General features: G+C 35.3%; 1 protein-coding gene across 4 annotated transcripts in view; it reads right to left on the reverse strand.

The window, feature by feature from the left end:
* LOC148951899 (uncharacterized) overlaps window positions 1–21,893 on the reverse strand; it is a 137,558-nt gene that overhangs the window by 35,887 nt on the left and 79,778 nt on the right. For 3 of the 4 annotated variants that reach the window (XM_089089387.1, XM_089089385.1, XM_089089384.1), the window contains 4 exons: window positions 18,976–19,142; window positions 16,707–16,759; window positions 12,597–12,831; window positions 9,326–10,673 (listed from right to left, as the gene is read on the reverse strand). In XM_089089387.1, the coding sequence (XP_088945513.1) occupies window positions 9,326–10,673; window positions 12,597–12,831; window positions 16,707–16,759; window positions 18,976–19,142 (1,803 nt within the window). The remainder of the gene's footprint in view (window positions 1–9,325; window positions 10,674–12,596; window positions 12,832–16,706; window positions 16,760–18,975; window positions 19,143–21,893) is intronic. The other variant, XM_089089386.1, reaches the window with a different exon arrangement.

A 21,893-nucleotide genomic window follows, 5' to 3' on the forward strand; every position in this document is an offset into this window, starting at 1 on the left:
CGCGAGCGCAAGAGCAACTTGACAGATTTGTAGTCTTAAGCTATGAGCGAACAAGTGAAGTCCAGAGTTCTGACAAAGCGAGAAAATGGCTTTTTGCAAAGGGACGGAAGATTGATCGCGTCCCACCAACATCTGACGCCCTTCTTCAGCACACCAGACGTGCACTTTCAGGTTGGCCGAATTTCGGGAATAGCAGCCGAACCCAATCAGAATCCTCCTTCCCCCTCTGAATTTGGATCGAAGTTTGTAAATAATGAGTGGCATCCTGTCTGGATGACGCTACTCAAGGCTTCCAAGGCGTATAATGAACTGGTTAAATGTGGCTGCAAGAAAGCCTGCAAGTCACCGCGCAAGTGCATTAAGGCTTGACTACCGTGCACTGATCTGTGTGCCTGTAATGGAGCCTGCTACAGATCTGACGCCAGCAACGAATAGGCCACTGAACCAGGGCAACAACTGCATACCACTTTTCTTTTTTTTCTCTTGTTTTTACCTCAGTGATTTTAAGTCATATCTTTAAACGAAAGTTATAGTAGTGCATTTGACTCTTAAAGCAGGGGAAACGAGGGGGGAGGCAGCCAAAACTGAAAAGAAACTCAGTTTGGCATTTTCTCCCCCCCGTTTCCTCTATTTTCTGTATCGAGGATTTAGGATGTAATACTGTACCACTCGATCTTGAGAATGCCTCCTGAAATGGCGATAACAAACTTAGAAAAAGCAGATAACAAACTTAGAGAAAGCAGATCAGAAATGTCCCTTCTTTAGCATTTCCCTCGGGGGAAATATTTACCCCTGTTTCCCTCCCCCCAGGACATCCTCTGCACTTTCGCCATGGCATTAAATCAGTGACTAGATAAGAATGAATAAACAAACCGAGTACCAATTTGAAATAGGCAAAATAAATATTTCCCGTTTCCCCCCTGTTAGGCAAATCCCCTCCCCACCTCATCACTCCCTTTGATGGTGGGACACTCCAAGCACCTTTTCCATCACTTTGCTTTAATTTCTGTCTAATACCGAGCATACACACCGAATATCAAGCTAAAATAGGAAAAAAGAATTTTGTTTTGCTTTTCCCCCTCTTAAGGTGGTCGGATCGCTTGTGTCCCGTTCTCATTCGAAAGAGCACATCAAACTGCCTCTGTGGACGAACTTTCACACTCTTTTCCAAATTTGCACGAACTTTTGACTAAGCGACTTGACTAATATGCTTTACAACCACCCAAGCAACATCGTGCTGCACTGTGCAAGTATTTTAATTTGAATCTTAATGAATCTTAATCAAACTGTCTCAAAAGCTTCGAGAGATCAATCGAGAAGATTACTCTGCAATTTCATTCTCACAAATATAAAACATTTCAAGAGTATATTCCTAAAATACGAGTACAGTTGTTCTCTACTCACAAGACCACAACAGAATCCACTCTGGAGATAAACCAGTTATTATTAGAAGTTTTTCACCAGAGTGAATTCCCCTGTAGCCAGTAAAATTACATACTGAGGAGAAACCAGTCATTGTGTATGTTTTCCCCTGAACGGATTCCTCTTTAGCCAGATAACGGATCCACTCGAGGTGATAAACCAGTTATTATTGAAGGTTTTTCACCGGAATGGATTCCCCTGTATTTTTTTTCCTCTTTAGTTTTGTTTTTATTTCCATCCTGCTGCCAGTTTCCATCCTTTAGCCAGTAAAATTAATTCGAAATGTAATTCTTTATATGCTTTACAACCAATTGAACAATATCGACCTGCACTGTGCAGGTCTTTTAATTTGAATCTTTCGAAATGTCTTAAATGTTTCGAGGAAAAAATGGAGGAGACAACACTACAATTTCACTCTCAGAAAGTTTTAAACATTTTAATAATATATTCCTAAAATACAGCTGTTCTGAACTAACAAGACCCCAACCGAATCCACTCTAGGTGTAAAACAATTATTATTTTGAAGCCTTTCACCCGAGTGGATTCCCCTGTAGAATCAAACACCGAAGAAAAACCAATTATAGTTTTGATGGTTTCCCCCAGAGATGGATTCCCTCTTAGCCAGTAAAATTACTTCCAAATGTAGTTCTTTATATGCTTTATAACGAATTGAACATTATAGAGATGCACTGTGCATATATCTTAATTTGAATCTTTCGAACTGTCTTAAATGCTTCAAGGAAAAAAAATCGAAGAGACTATACTACGATTTTACTATTATAAGAAAGTTTCAAACATTTAAAGAGTATATTTCTAAAATAGTTTTTTCTAACTCACAAGACCACAACAGAATCCACACTGGGGAAAAAGCAGTTATTGTTTTGAAGCTTTTCACCAGAGTGGATCCCCCTGTAGCCAGTAAAATTATTTCAGAATACCGTTCTTTATATGCTTTACCATAACTCAAACAATATCTTGCTACGCTGTGCAGGATTTTAATCTGAATATTTCGAACTATCTTAAATGCTTCGAGACATCAATCGAGAAGGCTATCCTGCAATTTCACTCGCAGAAAGTTACATATTGAGAGTATGTTTCTAAAATAAAGTTGTTCACAAGACCACAACAGAGTGCACTGGGGAAAAACCGGTTATTGTTTCGAAGTTTTTCACCAGAGTGGATCCCCCTGTAGCCAGTAAAATTATTTCAGAATACCGTTCTTTATATGCTTTACCATAACTCAAACAATATCTTGCTACGCTGTGCAGGATTTTAATCTGAATGTTGGTTATAATTTACGAGACCACAACAGATTGCACTCCGGAGAAAAACCAGTTATTATTTGAAGTTTTTCACCAGAGTGGAATCTCCTATAGCCAACAGTGATTTCAACATGCAGTTCTTTATATGTTTTACAAACCTCCAAACCATGTCTTGCTAGAATGACAACTTTTGTTGATTTAAAACTTCAGAGCTGCCTCAGATTACTTAGAGAAATCAATTGAGAAATGCACCCAAGACTACCCTATATTTTTACACTTCATATATTTTGAGATTATATGCCTAAAATACTGTACAAGTAATCTATAACAGAATCTTACACTAAAGAAAACCCATTGTTATTTGAAGTTTTTCACCAGAGTGGATTCACTTGTAGACAGTAAAATTGTTTCATTCATGCTACTATCTGCAAAATTTTTCTTTTAAGTTAATTAAAAAAAAAAAAAAAAATCCGAAGATTAGTCATATTTCTGTATAAGGGTATCAAGTAAAATTCCAGTACGAAGTGCAGTTCTTTGCACTTAACAAGTCATCCCACTGTGCTTATATTTCAAGTACACCATCTTAATTCCAGCATGTGCAGATATTAGCTCCAAACTTGCAAAAAACGTACATAAAAACGAAAAGGAATCAATCTTCCACAAATTAAAAGCATCTGTAACAAAATACAAAACGAAAAATAGAACATATTAATATTGATCTTAAAAAAGTTACAATTGATAAAAACCCATTCGACAATGTGAATACTTTAAATAATTAAATCCAATTATCGAAAAGCAGATGTTCACCTCAGTTGTGCGTCAATATATGTAGTTGTGTTCGTCCATGGAAAATCTTACATAGTCGACTAAAAATCACAGAAGAGAATATGCAGGTGAAAAACCAGTTATCGTATATAGTTTTTCACCACTGTGTTATCTCCTGTAACTATCAAGTTCATATTTCAAAGATGCTGCCCCTTGATCTGTAGGGCCACTTGTGCTGCTTTGCGTCAAAATATAAAGCAATACTAATATTGCTACTAACAGCTCACTGCAGCATCAAGCCTCCAGAGGTCAACACAATTACGCATGTTCTTTGGGTGGAGGGAGTTCAAGTTCTTGGAATTATTTTGAAAATTCTAAGAACTTGAACTTCCTCCACCCCAATTTATTCAAAGCCTCCCTCTTAACACTCTCCCAAGCAGTTTCAATTTCCCTTAAATTTTTTCTTACGACGTCTTCCCACCCTATTCAAGGACGACATGCTTTTCGTTTCGCCATAGATAGTTGGCCGACATGGACGATCTAGGGCATTATCTCATCTTTCATCCGCAGAACGTGTCCGAGCCATCTCAACCTTTCTCTCATTATAGCCATGGAGCCGGGTAGAACCAAATTTTTGTAAAACTTACAATGTGAAATATGGTCAGTCTGAGGGATACACAAAACAATTCATAGGCAATTCCCCTGAAGATCATCTAGCAAATCATCCTCCGTCTTTCGGAGTACCCACGTTCCAGAGCCATACTTGACCACTGTCATAGCTGAAGCTTCTGATATTCTAATCCTGGTTCACAGACATATCTTCCTCTTCCAAACTTTCTCCAACTGAAGACACACCCTGGGCATTGACTTTTCTATTTTTCACATTTCCACTGCATCCACCGTCTTTACTAATAATGCTACCTAGGTAAGCCAATCTGTCCATTTGATGGACCTTCTCTTTACCTAACATTATCTCTTCCCCTTCACTTATTTCCAGTCATAGCGAATTAGTCTTCTTAACTTTAATGTTCAAACCTATCCATGCACCCTGGACTCTCAAAAGTGCAGCAAGTCAACTCCAGCATGTGCAGACATCAACATTACATTAGCCAAAAAGACGCAAAAAGGAATACAGCTTTCAAAAATAAAAAATAACTGAGGCACAAACCCAATTAAGAAAAAGAATAGGTTAAAAAAAATGTTGTGATTTTAAAAATGTATTATTTATAAAGCCCTATCGCCAATATGAATACTTAAAATAAGGAAACACATTTCAGAAAAGTAGCTCTTTGATCTTCATGGTCACTCGCATATATTTTATATCACAGCAGGGTGTCAATATATGCCGTCTTTTGCTTGGCTTTGTCCTTTTGAGGTGTAGAAAAATCACAGAAGACTACACACTGGTGAAAGACCAGTTATTATATAAACATTAAAAGTTTTTCACCGTTGTGAAAAACTGTAACTGCTAAGACAATGTTCAAAGTTGTAGGCGTATGCCCTGTACGACCATACGCACTACTTTCCGTCAAAACATGGTGCAAACTAATCATTTTTATTCAACTTTATGTAACTAAACTGAAGATCCATGTAGGTGAAATTTCCAATATGGAGAGGATACACAAGAGGAAGAAAACATACAAACATTTATTCATAAGATCGCCAATGCGAACCTATGATAATTCGAGCTTAAAATAGAGCTATTTACATTCCAGTCACCCTCAATGTTTTAAGCGTCATGTGCAGCAGAAAGAGTGATTGTAAACACCCAATAAAAACAATGACATAATATCAACTCCCTGCTTGTTAAAAGCGTGCAAAACATCTAAAAAAATCCCGTTTTCGAAAATTAATCACTGTTCGAATAACCTCTCCCGAGTGTAATTAATAACATTTTCTTTCTTTTTCTAAAATATTATGGTACTGGTGCATTATACCTAACACAGCGCTATAGACTATAAAAGGAAACCAGACATGGAGACCCGTCAAACGGGTATTTGCTATCTAAATTGATTGCAAAGCGTGATTTCTCATTGCGTTTACAATATTTAAACTGTTGTTTTGGGGTTTGGGGGGGTACCTAGGTTAGGCTACGTATTTAATATATGCTATGCTATACCCCTTCACCCCCTAATGTGCAAATATATAGCCCAAATTTGTTTATAAACTATTATATATTCATCCTATTTTATTTCATTAGCATTAACCAAGCTTGACCTCTTTCGTGTATAGCGCTGTGTTAGGTATGATGCACCAGTACCAATATTATTATACATCCCCAACTCTAGGAGAGAACTTTAGTGGAGAAAATATAACTAAAACATGCAACAGCTCATTTCTTTGAATTAGATTTGTCTAAGCCTATAAGTTAAAACTTGCCAAAGAACAGCCTGTTTGCCCCCCCCCCTCTTTCCTAAATATAGAAATAATCTTTTTGGACTTTCTATTCCCATTGCATTCTCTATTGTTAGTCGCGAACAAAATTGTTAACTCCCCCTCCCAAATCAAAACCCTTGGTAAAAAAAACAATTTGTTAAAAAAATTGAAGATTTCACTTTCTGGTAGTCCAGATCTTTGCTGCGCCAGAACTTACCAAGTTCAAAATATTCTAAATAAATCTTAATTAATGAAAAAATCACAGCAGACTACACACAGGTGAAAAACCAATTGCTTATAATTAAAAACTAGTTTTCCACCTGCGCGTATTCTGTTGCAATTCCAAGATCGGGATCCAAAAACAGGATTTATGATCCACGATCATTTGCACAAAATTTTGCATTCGCGCAGTTTTATACCAGGTTGTGCATCAACATCTGTAGTCTTCAACTCGGCTTCGTCTAAAGAGTTCTGTGTCGCCAAAAAATAACCACAAGAGCCCACACACTGATGAAAAACCAGTGGTATATATAGTTTTTCACCATTGTATAGTTCTCCCGTAACTATCAATTTGATGCTTATTGGATGCAGCCCCTTGCCCAATACAGCCGCTCGCTCGTACTGTATTCCATCAAAAATATACAATAAAATACTAACTTTTATTCGACTTCGTCTAACTACGTGAAAGATAATACTTGGTGAAAACTTCAAATATATAGAAGACACGTAAGTGGAAGTTACGAAATAACAAAGAAAATGTTTATTCATACAGCCTTTTTGTATAAAAAACCAAATGGGCTATTATAAAACTTGGGAAGCTACCTTTTTTTTGTTTAAATCATTTATCAACAAGAAGACCTTCATTTGATTTGTTGCATGGAAACAAAAGTGTACAAGAAATACAAAGAATATAATCTTTCAAAGAAAGGCCTGTATCCAGGGGGTGCCCTGTCTTGCCCCTTCCCGAAATTTTTTTCCGACTCGTGATAAAAGTAACAATAAATAAATATAAACAAATCTTTGATATTATTTTTATGTTTTTTTTGTAAATCACCCCTCCCCCCAACAACAAATCCTGGATAGGGCCTGTAGTCAGATTCATTTTTATATAGTCTTCTTGGCCATACCATTAATAAAAACTAACTTACTTCCTAACAAGGAATTTCAACAATGTTTTTCATTGCTAGTTTTAGACCTAAAATTTAGAGATGTTCCTGAAACCGAGCATGATTATGTAACGTGACAATCGGAAGTCCCGTGATTGCTATTGATGCCATAAGAATAAAATAACAGAATATGAAGAAACAAACAGGGATAAGTACTCTCGGAATCCTACCAGAGGTACATCAGAGAATCGCACATCAAGGTGGATTCACGCTTGGAATTGAAACCCGAGAGAAATTATGCCTTCATCCCATCGCAGATGTCTTGGCACTTTATTGCACGATTAAAATGCGCTTAGCTTAAATAATATAAATGATACAGGAGCCCCTTTGCGCTTCCAAAATATCATAGGAAGATGTTTCTCCGGCAGTCAAACATACAACATTAATAAAAGAGAAGGCATTTCAAATACATCACATAAACTTGTCATCAGTGGCGTCAATTTGGAGGGGGGGGGGCTTTACCCCTCCTCCCTTAAAATTTTGACATTTTTTTTTTTTTACTTTCACTGAAAAAATAACTTTCAATGCTATTTTTCATCGAAAAAACAGTAACCACCTCCCCCCACAATAGGTTTTGAAAAATACATTTTTGCCCAACTCCAATACACTTCCATGAAATGAAGCCATTGCTTGTCATATATCTAATATACGTATCCATAACGAGAGGCACGGTTTCAGGTTTTGTTGGGGGGGGGGGGATCAGAAACTACAAAATATATGTATATTGCGTTGAGAATAAAATTAATAATAAGAACAACCATTAAAATTTCAACCCTCACACAGTTTGGGTAAGTGAATGAACTAATGTATAAACACATTAGGGATTTTTGGCAAAAAAGACTACATAGAACGGAAAATTTACTTTTTTTATAAAAACTCCATCCAAACAAATAATGTTTTGAATAACCATCTAACCAACAAACTGACTTCTAAAGAACAAATTTTTTTATGAGTGTAATCACTCTTAGATGAAGTATGAAAGGGTGAAGAGACGGCTCAACAAAGCTTAGAAAGCACTCCAAGAACCTGTTTATGAGGCTTCTATATAAGTAATCCACAACAGCCAATTGACATACGCCTTTTCCGTCCAAGAACGAGGCTAAACGATCCCTTGACACTCATAATATAAAAAGGGAAAAACGGGGAGAAAAAATATCATTTGTTCTGCGTTCTCTAGAATGGACTAACCACCAAAAATAGAAGATGAATTAGCAAAACCTAGCTTAAATTTTTTTTTATAATACAAGGACAATAAACATAATGGCGAAAAAATAGGTAACCAAGATTCGAAATTTCTTATAATTTAAAAATCAGTGTCCGGGGAATCCCCCCCGTAGACAATAATCCTCCAGAAAATTCCCCACGCGTAAAATTGATCTCCCAAAGGGGAAAATAAGACAAACAAAAAGAATGAAAAAAAGAAAGAGATCCTGGAATATTCTACCTATATTCCAAAATAAATGTGGAATATATGATGCAGAATCAAACAGTTGACATGAATGCAGAATCAAACAGAAAGAATCTAAATTCTTTTGAAAGAAAGAAAATAATTTGCTGAAGGGACAATAATTGAAAAGGTTAATGATAATAATTTGCTTACTTATTTGTTTTCTTTGCTTTGACTTGAAGTTTGACACCATATTAATGATCTTTTCTTTCAGTGACCCTATTAGGGTATTTCAGACAAGGAAATCTTTTAATGTACGCCTAATGGCCTATTTATCTATCATAAGGGATAAAATAGCATCGTGCACTGTACATATAGGAGCCGGACCAAGTCCACAGGAAGTAATTCCTCGTACTTTTTAGCCCAATCTTGTGTCTCTACCCACTTCCACCATGGGGCGACCCTTCTACAGTTGTCACTAATTTCACATTTCCAAATTTTTTTCTTTAACCTTTATTGGTACTCTTTTACTAAACGGACTCTTTTATATAGTGCTAGTTTGGTCAGTGCTAATGAAATAAAATAGGATGAATATATAATAGTTTAGAAACAAATTTGGGCTATATGTTTGCACATTAGAGGGGGGGGTAGGGGGCAAAGCATACCATGTATTAAATACTTACCCTAATCTAGGTACCTTCCCCCCCCCCTAAACCCCAAAAAACAACAATTTAAATACAGTTCATGGCTTTGTTTATATCCCAGAAGGCAGAGTAAACCTGTTTTTCATCACGCGTCTCAGTCTATTTCGTGACTGTGTGCATCGCCGAATATAAAAGAGTCCGTATAGTAAAAGAGTACCTCTTTATTTGCCCTGCTATAATTCAACCCACTCCAAAACAAGAAAAGTAGATTAAATTACTATACTTGATGAGAAATGTACTAACCTCAGTCTCTGTGGATTGTTCGTCAACAATTTTGACATCTTCTACTGTCTGACTTTCAATATTATCCTCTTCGATTTTAGTTTCTTCTGCAGCAGGCTCTATCACTGACTCAGATGCAGGAAGTGCCGGTTTTCTGGGCCTTCCTCGAGGCCATCCCCGAGATTTCTTAGGAGGTATTAAAGGCGTATCATCAACTTTAGGAGGCATTGCAGCTCTAAGTGGCGATTCAGTTTTGCGTCGGCGCTTCCTTGATAGATCGTCATTCATCGGAGAAGATAAGTTCTCTTCTACTAGTTTTGCTACACTTTTACGTCTGCGTTTGTCTGACATTGAATCTGCTGGTTCTTCTTTAAGGGCTTTACGTTTACGATTTTCAAGCGGCGGATTATCATTTTCTTCTTTAATAGTTTCTTTGCAAAGCTCTTCTTTCACTATTTCCTTTACTATCTTATCTTCTATTTGGGTTACCTTTTCTACTTTAGAAATATTGATATTTTCCTTCTGAGATTCATCCTCACTTTGATCTGAATAAATATCTGGATTACTTGACAGAAGAGGGGACCATCGCAAAGCTTCTGGATCTATGTATATCCTTGTCTTACTGTTTTTCACTTTTTGTGCATGATTCTTAACCAATGTCCAATCAACACACAAAACACATTTCCCATCGGGTTTCCGTTTAACCATCCCTAAATCCTGCAAAGTAGCAGCAATATCAGCATTAGTCATGCCCGTTTCTCGGCTTACATCTTGGATTGACAGAGCATGCGATGTCTGGTGTTTATAAAGGTACTCAAGTAGGACGGATTTCCAATAGGCTTCATAGCTGACTCGTCCAAGATCTGATAAAGGCTTTTCTGGCGTACCAGCAACGCCTTCTTGTCGAGATAACAGATAGCTAAAATCAATAAGGAACCTCCCATAGCCTTTTCGCTGATACTGAGGCATAGTCATAATACAAGAAACATTATACTTTTGTTGACAATGTTTCTCCTTTGAGAAATAGCCAACAAGATGACATCCCTTTTGATCGTTTACCGTCAGAACATAAAACAGAAATGGCTCTACATCATAATATAATGTCTTATGGTCCAGAAATAATTTGGCGAGTAGACATATATTCTGGCAGTATAATTTGCTTACGTTGCCATCTACTTCAAATACTGACAAATTGTCCTTTCGATAAATTTCAGTTCCAGGTGGCGTTCTCCATGGACATTTTGCTAAATGTCTGTCTAGTACTTGTCGACTTTTCATATATTTGAGGCAAAATTCACAGAGGAAGAGACGCTGAAGCCGGGCATACTCCTGGGGGTACGGAGATGAATACCAAGTTGTTATATCATATCTGTGAAAACAAAAATGAATAAAAATGAAGTAAAAAACGGGGATACTTTGGTCTGAAGCCTACCATCCCCATTCTTATTGACAATTTTTAATTTTTTCATGCATTTGAATGAGACCAAAATAAGGTTTAATAACACTATATTTTGCACATGGCATACATTAAAAAAAACTATCAAATAAGAGATTAACTGAATAATGTGACTTTTGGCATAGTTGAAAATATGCTAAGTAATTATTTAGATTAAAGTCATGAAAAACTTTTTTGCCTTAATCTCAGCTGGTTTCTCCAGCTTCCTATGCAGAAAATATGCCACTGCAAAACTAACTAGTGGATTAATGTTCATTAGATGAAATTTTGTCACCATATTCATGATCAACTGAAACTATATATATATATATATATATATATATATATATATATATATATATATATATATATATATGTATCATGAATATGTCACCATATTCATGATCAACTGAAACTATATATATATATATATATATATATATATATATATATATATATATTATTGCAACATGTATATATATATATATATATATATATATATATATATATATATATATATAAACGCAACGATGACACATTTAATGCATTCTAAAACGAAAACATTGCACTATTTGCACGTCAACACAAATCGGATAGCCAGTACAGTACCTAAAATGCCCAAGTAGTAAGCTTTCATATATCAGAAAAAATGGTTCCACTGTCTTGAAACTATATATTTTTCATAGTTAGTGTTTTTCTTTTTTTGTATGTTTTACTCTGAAATTCACATTTTTGCTATTAATATGTTAAAAATAATATATATCTATATTCACGTGTATACACATACATATATGGTCAAAAAAAGTTTTTTCGATGATCCCCAAATTTCTCCCACTTGAATGATTACTTACTCGGGCTTACACCTTACCATACCGACTGGGACAAAAACCGACAACGATGTCTCTTCACACCTCTCGGGTGCCGCAAACAAGATGTCTTTTAGCTAAGACCAGTTTAGTTTAATTAAGAACAGCACCAAGTCCTTTTAAAGACATCGCCTGAGGGTTGCTTTCTGTCGGCCACGTCTCCAAATACCGGGAAGAACCCAAGAAAATTCATCACGAGGGGGAAGATCCTCATTTATCAACATCAAGTGACTTACAGAACGCAGCATCAAGTGACATCAAGGCTTACAGAACGCGCTTAACTGGGTGAACGACTGACTGGTGAAAGAACTCATTACTGAAGGTATTCTAGAGCAATAAGAATCGCCGTTATAGATTCCACCCCAAATGGGGAGCAAATAGCGCCAAGAAAAAGAGAAGATTGCTGCAGGTGACTCGAATAAATTTATAAACTGTTTGTATTGAAAAACTAAATATGAGACAATGTCTACAACAAAAATTTTCACACATTCTTAAGGGGGTGGCGAAATCATGTCTAAAGCAGCTGGGAGCCCCTGGTCTAGAGTACAATTTTACTCACGCATATTTTTTTAGGGAAATCACTTCTAGTCAAGACGAAGATCTATGATTTTAATAGCAATAGGTGCAAGCCAGTTATATACCAAGTGCAATAATAATGTCTTGATTCTTAATACAATGCTACTCCATATAAAAGGCTTTTCGATGCTACATAACAAGCAACAATGAATTACTCAATAGCCTAAATTTGCAAATTAAGGTTTATAGATAATATCCACCACTTGGTATTTTTTGAGCTACATTACAGTTAATATAGTCTCTATAGCTATAAACAGATTCCTATCAAACAGATAAACCTGGGTTTTCTTATGCAATTGAATGCCCAAAATGCAAGCATGGAAAATAAAGCTTCTTTCTTTCTTCCGTTTTCATTTCAGCTGCATACCCAAATAAATAAATAAAAAAAAAATTGCAATCTTCAAACTGAACTTACTTTCCAAACTGAATTCTAGCTGGACACCTTGGCTGACCAGGGCCTAGGTGAGGACTACCGTTGGCATTTGACACTGGAGCTAATATATTATCCCCAGTTGGGGAGCTTGTAAGGCCTAAATCTTTTTCAGCTTGCTCTTGAGCCTTCTTAAAAAGCTCGAAGTCCCGACAGCTAACTCCAGGAGGCAGGTTCGGCTTGGCCTCTGCTGGCCCTTCACTCTCATCTGAAAAAAGAACTACTACCCTCAACAGCTTCTTACATGGTTTGGCATTTTAAATTTACCACAGCTTTGAACCTAACTTAAACTCAATTGCAGTGAATTTTTGATATATTGGAACCGTATTTCACATTTGCCCTCTATTAAGACGGCCCTGTTAAAAGACGAATTACCTGCAGTTGAGAGCCATTGCCAGAAAAAAAATAAAAAAATCTGATGATGTTTAATGACAGTTTAGTGAATTTCTACGTAACTAAATGAAACAAAGGTGGAAATAAAACTACTTGACAAGCAAATCCATAATTTTTATTAAAATAAATATTAACATCCGAACTTACAGATGTTTGCAAAACTAAAATCCAAAATAACAATTATGTTTAATTCTTAGTGAAAGACTCAAAAGTACTTTAAAAGTCTTTTAGCAATGTTTGACCTTGGGTATACCTATATTGGGAGAAATTTAAAGTTCAAAAAGTTAATTTTTCTTTTGGCATACTCTGTTTATACAGTAAAAAATATGTTTTTTTATACATGAAGCAGAAACAAGGACATAAAATAGAGCATTTGAAAGCTTTTTCGATTTTTTTTTGCTTACTTTAGCCAGTTCAATCGTGACAAAAATAGGCTCAACAACAATAAAAAAAAGAAGCTTAATTTAGAATTGGGGGAAGGGTCCTCTTACCCAAAATCTTTGTAAATAAGTATTTTCAACAGATTCTTTTTTAAATATTTTCTATTCACGGAATTTGTATGCATCTTTTATTTATTCGCTAACACTATCAGCACTTTAGAAATTAATTGGGAAGAAACATACACGTATACATACCGCTACATGATTAATCTAACAAAATTAAATTAATCACGCGGAAGAATAAAACTGTATAAAAAATAGTGAAGAAAAAGATACAAAATTCAGGGTGTCCCATCGCCCTCCTACACATGTTTCTGCGCGGAAAATAAGGAGGAAGTGGAAACTCCGAAAATATTCTTTTCTTTTTTAGGGAGACACCAGAGGTTTTAGGTCAGACCATGGAGAATAAGGAAAGACCACACGACTATGTTTCTGCGAAACGCTACAAGTTGAGACAGGACTGTTTTAAGTGAATGAATGGATCAAGTCCTAGATGAGCTCTTCAACTCTATTCAATTGAATAACAGAGCTTCCGCTTAAAATAACAATTAGTTGCGTGACAGAAGCGCCGCAACTCTTAAAGGATTTTACAGTGTTCAAGGTAAAACGCCCTCTCAACTAAGGTTAGTACTAAGCAAACAATCATTCTCTATTTGCTGCTCCAAAGATAAGATGAGGCTCAAAATTTTTACCCTCAATTTCCAGGCTGAAGGAAAAAATTCAGTTCAGGGTAAACTGACCTATTAATTTAAAGTAATAAGTCTCTGCGGAATTTTTATTTTATATTTTCTCGGTACCTTCTGTGCTCCGTGGTTCCGGAACCGGCATCTAATATCGCGACTCGACCTCCCTGATTTATGGGAAAAAGTGACTGTGGCTGTGGGAAAGCTGTCGGAATCAGCAGGTCTTACTGCGCACTATAATCTACTTCGTTTTATGTAAATAATTGTTAAGTGTGCAAGTTTGCTTTTTGTTGCTTTTTTTCTTGTTGTACTCTCCTTCTTTTTGTTCATAGTGGGTAATAAATGGATTATTATTAATTCAACGTGAGGCAGAACCTTCATTTATAGATGATTTTTCTCGAAGCTATGATTTCCGAGATAGGTCGTTTTGCCCAGATATGGTCGCAAAGATTCCATATACAGGCTACAAAGCCAATTTAGCCCAACAATCTGTATATACTGTTACAGAGCTAGTAGATACACAATTTTATACACAACGCTTTTTTACACGATGAATTTTTTTAAATAATGCAATTTTTATGCACGAAACACAATAGATAAAATAGACGAAACACAATAAATAAAATCATCACGGAATCAATAGATATAGAACCAATCAATGTGGGAGTCAATTTAGTCTTTACTGGGCCAATAGATTCTGTGATTGATACCAATCTACTTTTCTAAAATACTACTTATATAGAATCAATGAGATAGTTTGAGTAAAAAAAAATGACACAAAGTTTCAATTTTATGTTAGCTCGTGGAAAGAAAATTAAATCTTTAACCATTCTCAGAAACGTATTAATCAGGCGGAAAATTAAAAAAAATTCAAGTTCAGAAAAAAAAATCAGCATAGCCTACTATACTAGCCCACTCTGAACACATAGTGAGAAATAAGCAAAAGACGTCGCTGACTGAGAAATATTTGCAGTCTTGGATTCTCAATCAATGTTTTTATCAAAGAAACTACTCAACCTGCTAAGCTGCATTATCAAATTTTGAACATTTGCCAGGTACGTGGAGTCGGGATTTTAGTAAACTTTTGCTGAATGAAGTCGGAATCGGTATATTGAAAATGTCTGGAGTCGGAGCTGGTTATAGCGCTTATAAAATCTAGTTAACTACTTTAGTAATTTTTTGCTGAATAAAGTCGGAGTCGGTATATTGAAAATGCCTAGAGTCGGAGTCGGAATCGGTTGTAACTTATTACCAACTCCACAGCCCTAAACATTGCACATCAAAGCTTCCAAGAACCATTCGATTTATTAGAGATATTCACTAACGATGTTAACTAACAACTGTTTGTTTCTTCATGGAAAAAGCAACTGTTAGCGAACAATTTTAGCTAGAACAGCAGGAAAAGGGCTCTAATGAAGAAACCAACTTATTTTAGAGTTAGAGATGGCAGAAGCGTAATATTAAGGAATACTAACTTACGCCTACCAACTCAAAGTGAACTAGCCTACCTTCTGTGGATTCCATTTTAACTTCAAGTATTCCTTAAATACAAAAAAAATGTTGATTCATCATTACTTACCGAGAAATTTCAGCTATAATTCTATAATATTGTAGATTAATTATTTCCATTCTACAATTTTCTTTGAAATTTCTACATTTTCTTTAGAATTTCTACATTTTCTTTGAAATTTTAACATTTTTCATGAAGTTGGAAGACGCTCCACTACATGTGGCGCTAGTGTTTTTGAAATCCTATCTTCCAAAAATTAAACTGCCTAAGATTCGACCCCCCACTCTCCATAAGTTGCTCACAAGTGAAGGGAAAAGAAACCTTGGAAAGGAGAAAAAGAGAAACGTCGAAAAACAGAATGGTGAAAAAAAAAGGCGGAACCTTCAAGAAAAGGCGAAAGCTGAAACGGTATTGAAAATACCGTTTTTGGCTTTTTTTCATTTTATTTTTACGATTTGGTTTTGAACGGCCATAATTCAGGCCAAAACAAGTTAAAATATTCTATATTTAAATTTTGTTCCTGTCTCCTAATGCTCTGTTCAAGCTTCCAACAAAAGTGACGGAGTGTTAATTATTTTTCCCCATATTTTAATTGAACTTTCTCAATAAAAACAGCAAAAAAGGGCATTTTTCAATGAAAATACAGAGTTCAATGAAGATACAGTTTAGTTCATATTTTACATTTATTGAAACTATAGGGGAATGAAACATTGGACTTCATTTATAGGTCATTCGTTGACACATTAATAAACGCTTTAACCTCCACATTATAACAATTTGACATTTCTTTTCCTACAAGTTACATGTTCCATTTTTGAACATTAACCGAATATCTTTCCTGCAAAATTCAAAAACATCTACATGAATCAGTCATATACGCATAAAACTTTTCCCACGCAAGAGGGGGGGGGGCAAACAAAATGATCTTATTTGATAATTTGAATAAAAAGTATCCAGAAATTCGGGAAAATCTAAGATTTCAAAGGGGAGGGTCGAAGCCCTCCCACTGAGTACCTCCCTGACAAAAATACAATACTGTATGAAACAATAATAATAGAATGCAATATACCTTCCGATGGCAGCGTACTCTCTGATCGACGTGTCGACTCCGCCTCTTCGTCGCTAAAAAAAATATTACACTTAATTAAAAAATTACAGAAAACAACGATTTTGTTTATTGCTTTAGCAATATTATATGCTTATCTAATCAGTGCTTTGAATAACGTGATCGAACCATTATTGTTGCAAATAAATCAGCTTATTAACAACGCTGTCAATAGTATCAGAATTGGTGATTCAAAAGATATTCATGTGAAGATTTTTGTAAAACTTATATTTAAATCAGAAAACTCAAGTTACATAGGTTCTATTAATTAGTTCAATTTTCTGAAATAGTTCTTTTCTGTTTTGTTTTACAATGACGTTTTTTCTTTCTCAGGAGCTTTTAGTTTCAGAATTAATTTCGCCGTATTCCCTAAAAAAAACAACAAAAAAACATACCATTTTCAGTTGTTCTGCTCTCTAATGAAATTTATTTTGTGTAAGATATAAGCAGTGTAAGTTACTGCAAATTATAATTCTTAAAATCAAAAAGGCTTAAGAATCCGTCTGCAATAGCCTATACCTCTAAAACCTAATATATCTCAGGCACCTCTATATACCTCATTAAGCTAATAATGTACTGATATAACTCTAATGCCACAATATAACTAATTGTGCTATCTATTATTCAATATATCTGCGATGCCAAAAGGCGGATTTTGAACTTGGCGCAATAACATGTAAGGTATAAAAAAAATGAAACAAAAATAAGCATAGAACTTAATGCAACAACTAGTTTCTCTCAGAGACATCAATTGGGGGGAGGTGCTAGGGGTAAAGTGTTAGAATCCCTTTTTTTTTTTGGGGGGGGGGGGTCATTGAAAGAAAAAAATATGTATTTTCATTAAAATAAAACTATGAAAAAACAACATGCCCCCCCCCCTCAGATTTTGAAAAATACATGTGGCAATAGATTTGCACTAGCGGTACTTGTCAAAACAGGTAGTGCTGTTCGCCGTTTCATTACCATTCAGCCAGGAAGAGCAATGAGTGTAGAAAGAACTCAATTGTCAGTCTCTTATGAACATATAAGAGGTTGAATTTGCAGACATGAGCCATTTTAGGATGGGGGCAATCACACGAGATGAATTATAATTAATTATAACTTGCTTCTGGAACATACCCCTGAGTAGGTTTGGAGATATGAGAAAACGATATTCCTTGTATTTACTTTTAACTATCAAGAATTTGTTAATAGCTGTTTGAAGCTACGGGGAAGGGTACTTTAATTGTCAGTAATCAAATATGCTTTGAAAAAATGTTAAATCATTATTATTTACATGCTTGACCGAAAATTACCCATAAAAAAAATTTCAAATCGTGGAACACAAAAATGTTGAAATCCAATTGATAGCGTTATTTTTTCTCCATCTTTATTTTTTTATGGTTTTTTATATTTTTTTTTTATTTTACTGTTTGTTTGTTTTTTTCGTGTTACTGTAAGCAAAAACTACGCTTTCACGGTATGGAAAAGGTATATTCAAAAGAAAATAAGAAAAAATCTAATTGGTTACCAAGCTGAGTCACAACTTCTGTTGATCATTTTTTTTCTCTATTTGCATTTTTCTATAGCATTTCCTACAGATTTTGCTAAATATTATTCCTTGTTCACTATTAAAATTCACTTTTACCTTTAATATGCATTTTAGTTTCAAAAATCTGGAAAGGTTAACAAAATTGTACTGGGCAAAATCTCAAAAAACTTTGCTGTTTTTTTTTTAAGAAAACAGAACAAAAATAAATAAATTTACAAAGAGGTATCAAATAAATGGACTTTGATACCAAGAGTGTATTTGGGATGGAGCCAAGGCGGCTATCTCTCTGAAGTAAAAAAAAAACACATAAAGAGGTCACCGTTTTCGAAAATTAATGGAAAACCCGGATTTTGTACGTTACCCCTCCTGCTACGAAAATTTCGTAATTCCAATTCTCTAACCCCTAATAAAAACAGATGGCATTTGGCACAGGAATTCGGCTCTGTCTTTTTTAAGAGGATGGCATTTGGCTTAGAGATGTGACTGACTTTTTAAGAGGAATGTGGCTCTACCCTTTTTTTAAACTGAAATGAAATTTGCCTTGGAAATGAGGCTTTGCCTTTTCTAAGGGGAAATCAGACAATTCTTCTTGAGGAAGTTAATTCAAAACGCCCATTTAGAGAGGTTTAGGATTCAAACTTTTGCGTCTATTAAATACTTTTTACCCCAATAAAGAACAAGAAAGGTAACAAAATAACATACTCTGTTTCATCACCAAGTTTCTTTCGACCGACTGACTGCTTGCTATTTCTTCGGATTGAAGCACACTGTGAACAGCACCATCCACCTTTTGGCCTTTTCTCTAGTGGTGGGTCCAAACACTGAGAATGAAAATTCTGTCGGCAGGAAGAGCACGTAATTATTGGGTCCTAAAGAATTAGAATTAATCACACAATTATTGGGCAATCAATCACACAATCATGGTTGCAGCAGATGAGGCCCCAAGGAATCATCGTTAAAGCAGGTGTTGCAATCTGGTAAAGAGCAAAATAAAGCGCATACTAACGGAAAATTAAAAACATTAAAAAAAGAGTAACGTTTTTTTTTTCATTTCAATGTGATGCAGGAATGATAACTACTGCACTGATTTACCCTGAAAGTAAAAGTCTATTGCAAACAAAATTTTGAGGATTTTGAAAACAAGCTTGAAACTTCCGCAAAATGACGACGGATCGAAATTAAAAATGTACCACTGGAGTTTTCACGGTCAAAATCCTGAACTGGAGGTTTTTATCCCCTAACCAAGTGCCCTTAGTGCCCCAAGTACCAAGTTCGACTCGAAACTGAAAGTAGTCTACTAGTTAATTTTTTAAAGTCAGTTCCAGTCCATTCTTTTTCAGAGTAAATTCTAGTTCCTTTTTTAAAACAGTGATTAGATCAAAGTAAGATGCAATTTTTCACAGAAAAAAACTTGTTTTTTTTATGTATCTTTAAAAACAAGAAAATCGCTTCTGAACATGAGTAGCAGCAATCTGTCTCCGTTTTCTTTTTTTTTTGCCAAGACTAGCAGGCTACCATAAGATAGTAGAAATGTTTAATAGCGGGTTTAAAAGCCAATGCTCATATCTACAAGCATAAGTTTGTCTTGATAGCGCTAAAATAAATATAATTTTTTATGACAAAAAAAATGTCATTTTGGTCTCATTTCTGGATTATCATTTATATGGCATTATATCAGTGTCATATTGACGTTACAATTCTGATACGACCTAGTAGTGAAGTCCTGGTTGCAGTTACACTGCATCTTGTACTACATTTGTTCAAAACGTTTTTGTCTATAGTTTAATGTTCAATAGATTTCAGCTAAGTACCTTTACTAGGTTTGGGTTTCTGTAGAATCATGGTTGCAGCAGCCTCTGCAATCTAGCTAAGTGCAAACTACAGCCCATAGTAACCAAAAACTTATAAATACGTTTTGAAAAAGTCCCGCAAATAGGATTGATCCCTTTAACATGCTAAAATTTAAAATCTATTACCCTGTAAATTTCGACATTATCTAAAATACCCTGTAAGGATAGGATCTTCACTTCAGCTGTCACATTTAAAAAAATTTGAATTTTATTGTTCATTTTGAAGAAGAGAAAGACGTTACCATAGCAACTTGAAGTGAAACCTTTGGCTAGAAAGGGAAGCCTAACGTCTGTTGTACTGCAGCAACTATTAGTAACTATATTCAGTTCAGTGTTAATATGTTTAGTGTTACTGAAGAGTTTGGTTGTGGTGATTCAAAATAGGTTAAGAATTTTTTTAAACTGAATCCGACCCTCCCCCCTCATGGAATGAGGAAGGAAAGCCTAACGTATGTTGTACTGCAGCAACTATTAGTAACTATATTCAGTTCAGTGTTACTGAAGAGTTTGGTTGTGGTGATTCAAAATAGGTTAAGAATTTTTTTAAACTGAATCCGACCCTCCCCCCTCATGGAATGAGAACAACATATGTTGTACTGCAGCAACTATTAGTAACTATATTCAGTTCAGTGTTACTGAAGAGTTTGGTTGTGGTGATTCAAAATAGGATTTTTTTTTTTAATTGAATCTGACCCTCCCCCCTCATGGAATGAGAAAGGAAAGCCTATTGTATGTTGTACTGCAGCAACTATTAGTAACTTTACCTAAATCCGACCCTCCCCCCTCATGGAATGAGAAAGGAAAGCCTAACGTATGTTGTACTGCAGCAACTATTAGTAACTATATTCAGTTCAGTGTTACTGAAGAGTTTGGTTGTGGTGATTCAAAATAGGTTAAGAATTTTTTTTAACTGAAGCCGACCCTCCCCCCTCATGGAATGAGTATACTAGGCTTGTTTATCAAACTATTTTGCAATATCAGATTTGATTCTCAAAATAGCTTATTTTTTTTTATCATAGGATCTGAAAATGCATACCAAAATATATTTCCCCTCGCGATTACAATAGTCGTAACTTAAAATGAGAAAGAGATGGAGAGAGGAAGACACGAAGAATGGAGAGTAAAAGAGGAGAAAGAAACAGAGTGGAATAAAACACGGAGGGGGTCGGAACCAGCATTGACCAAGCTCCGCCCCCTCCACTTTCCTAGCAGACCAAAATTCTAAAAATGTGCCAAATTCTCCAACAATTTCGACGTCTATTATATTTTTGGCGATTATTTCCTTCTTAGAAATGCTGAAAAATTGATTTTTTTTTTACATATCCTTAAGTAAAGAACAAAATAGTGCATAAAGATTATTCTTTTCTCCAACGTAAAACATTTCTACTGCTGCCTTTCTAATCCCTGACCTTTCTCTACTGCTGCTTTATAAAAACATTTTTAATAAAATACCAAAGAACAAAAAATAACACAAAAAGATTTATGAGGCCTATGAAAAATATCCTCTGATCCTGGTATGCTTTTTTTGCAGTGCTAAATATTAAACATTAATTTTTTCAGCCTATCATTTGTATGTCTTGCAAGGAGGGCTATTTAGAAAATATTGTTCATAAAAGATGTATCCCCTTCCGTGCAGGCAAACACACAAATCTTTGAGGCTTCAGACCCCCTCCCCCTCTCCTCATATACACAAAAATCTGCTTACCTAATAGTATACTGAGCTGTCAATATACCAAAACCTTGCTGAATAATGTAATTTCGAACTGCCGG

This window comes from Artemia sp. Qi Xiang Cuo, chromosome 5 (genome assembly GCF_049724085.1).
Source record: "Artemia sp. Qi Xiang Cuo chromosome 5, ASM4972408v1, whole genome shotgun sequence".
Classification (NCBI taxonomy): Eukaryota; Metazoa; Arthropoda; class Branchiopoda; order Anostraca; family Artemiidae; genus Artemia; species Artemia sp. Qi Xiang Cuo.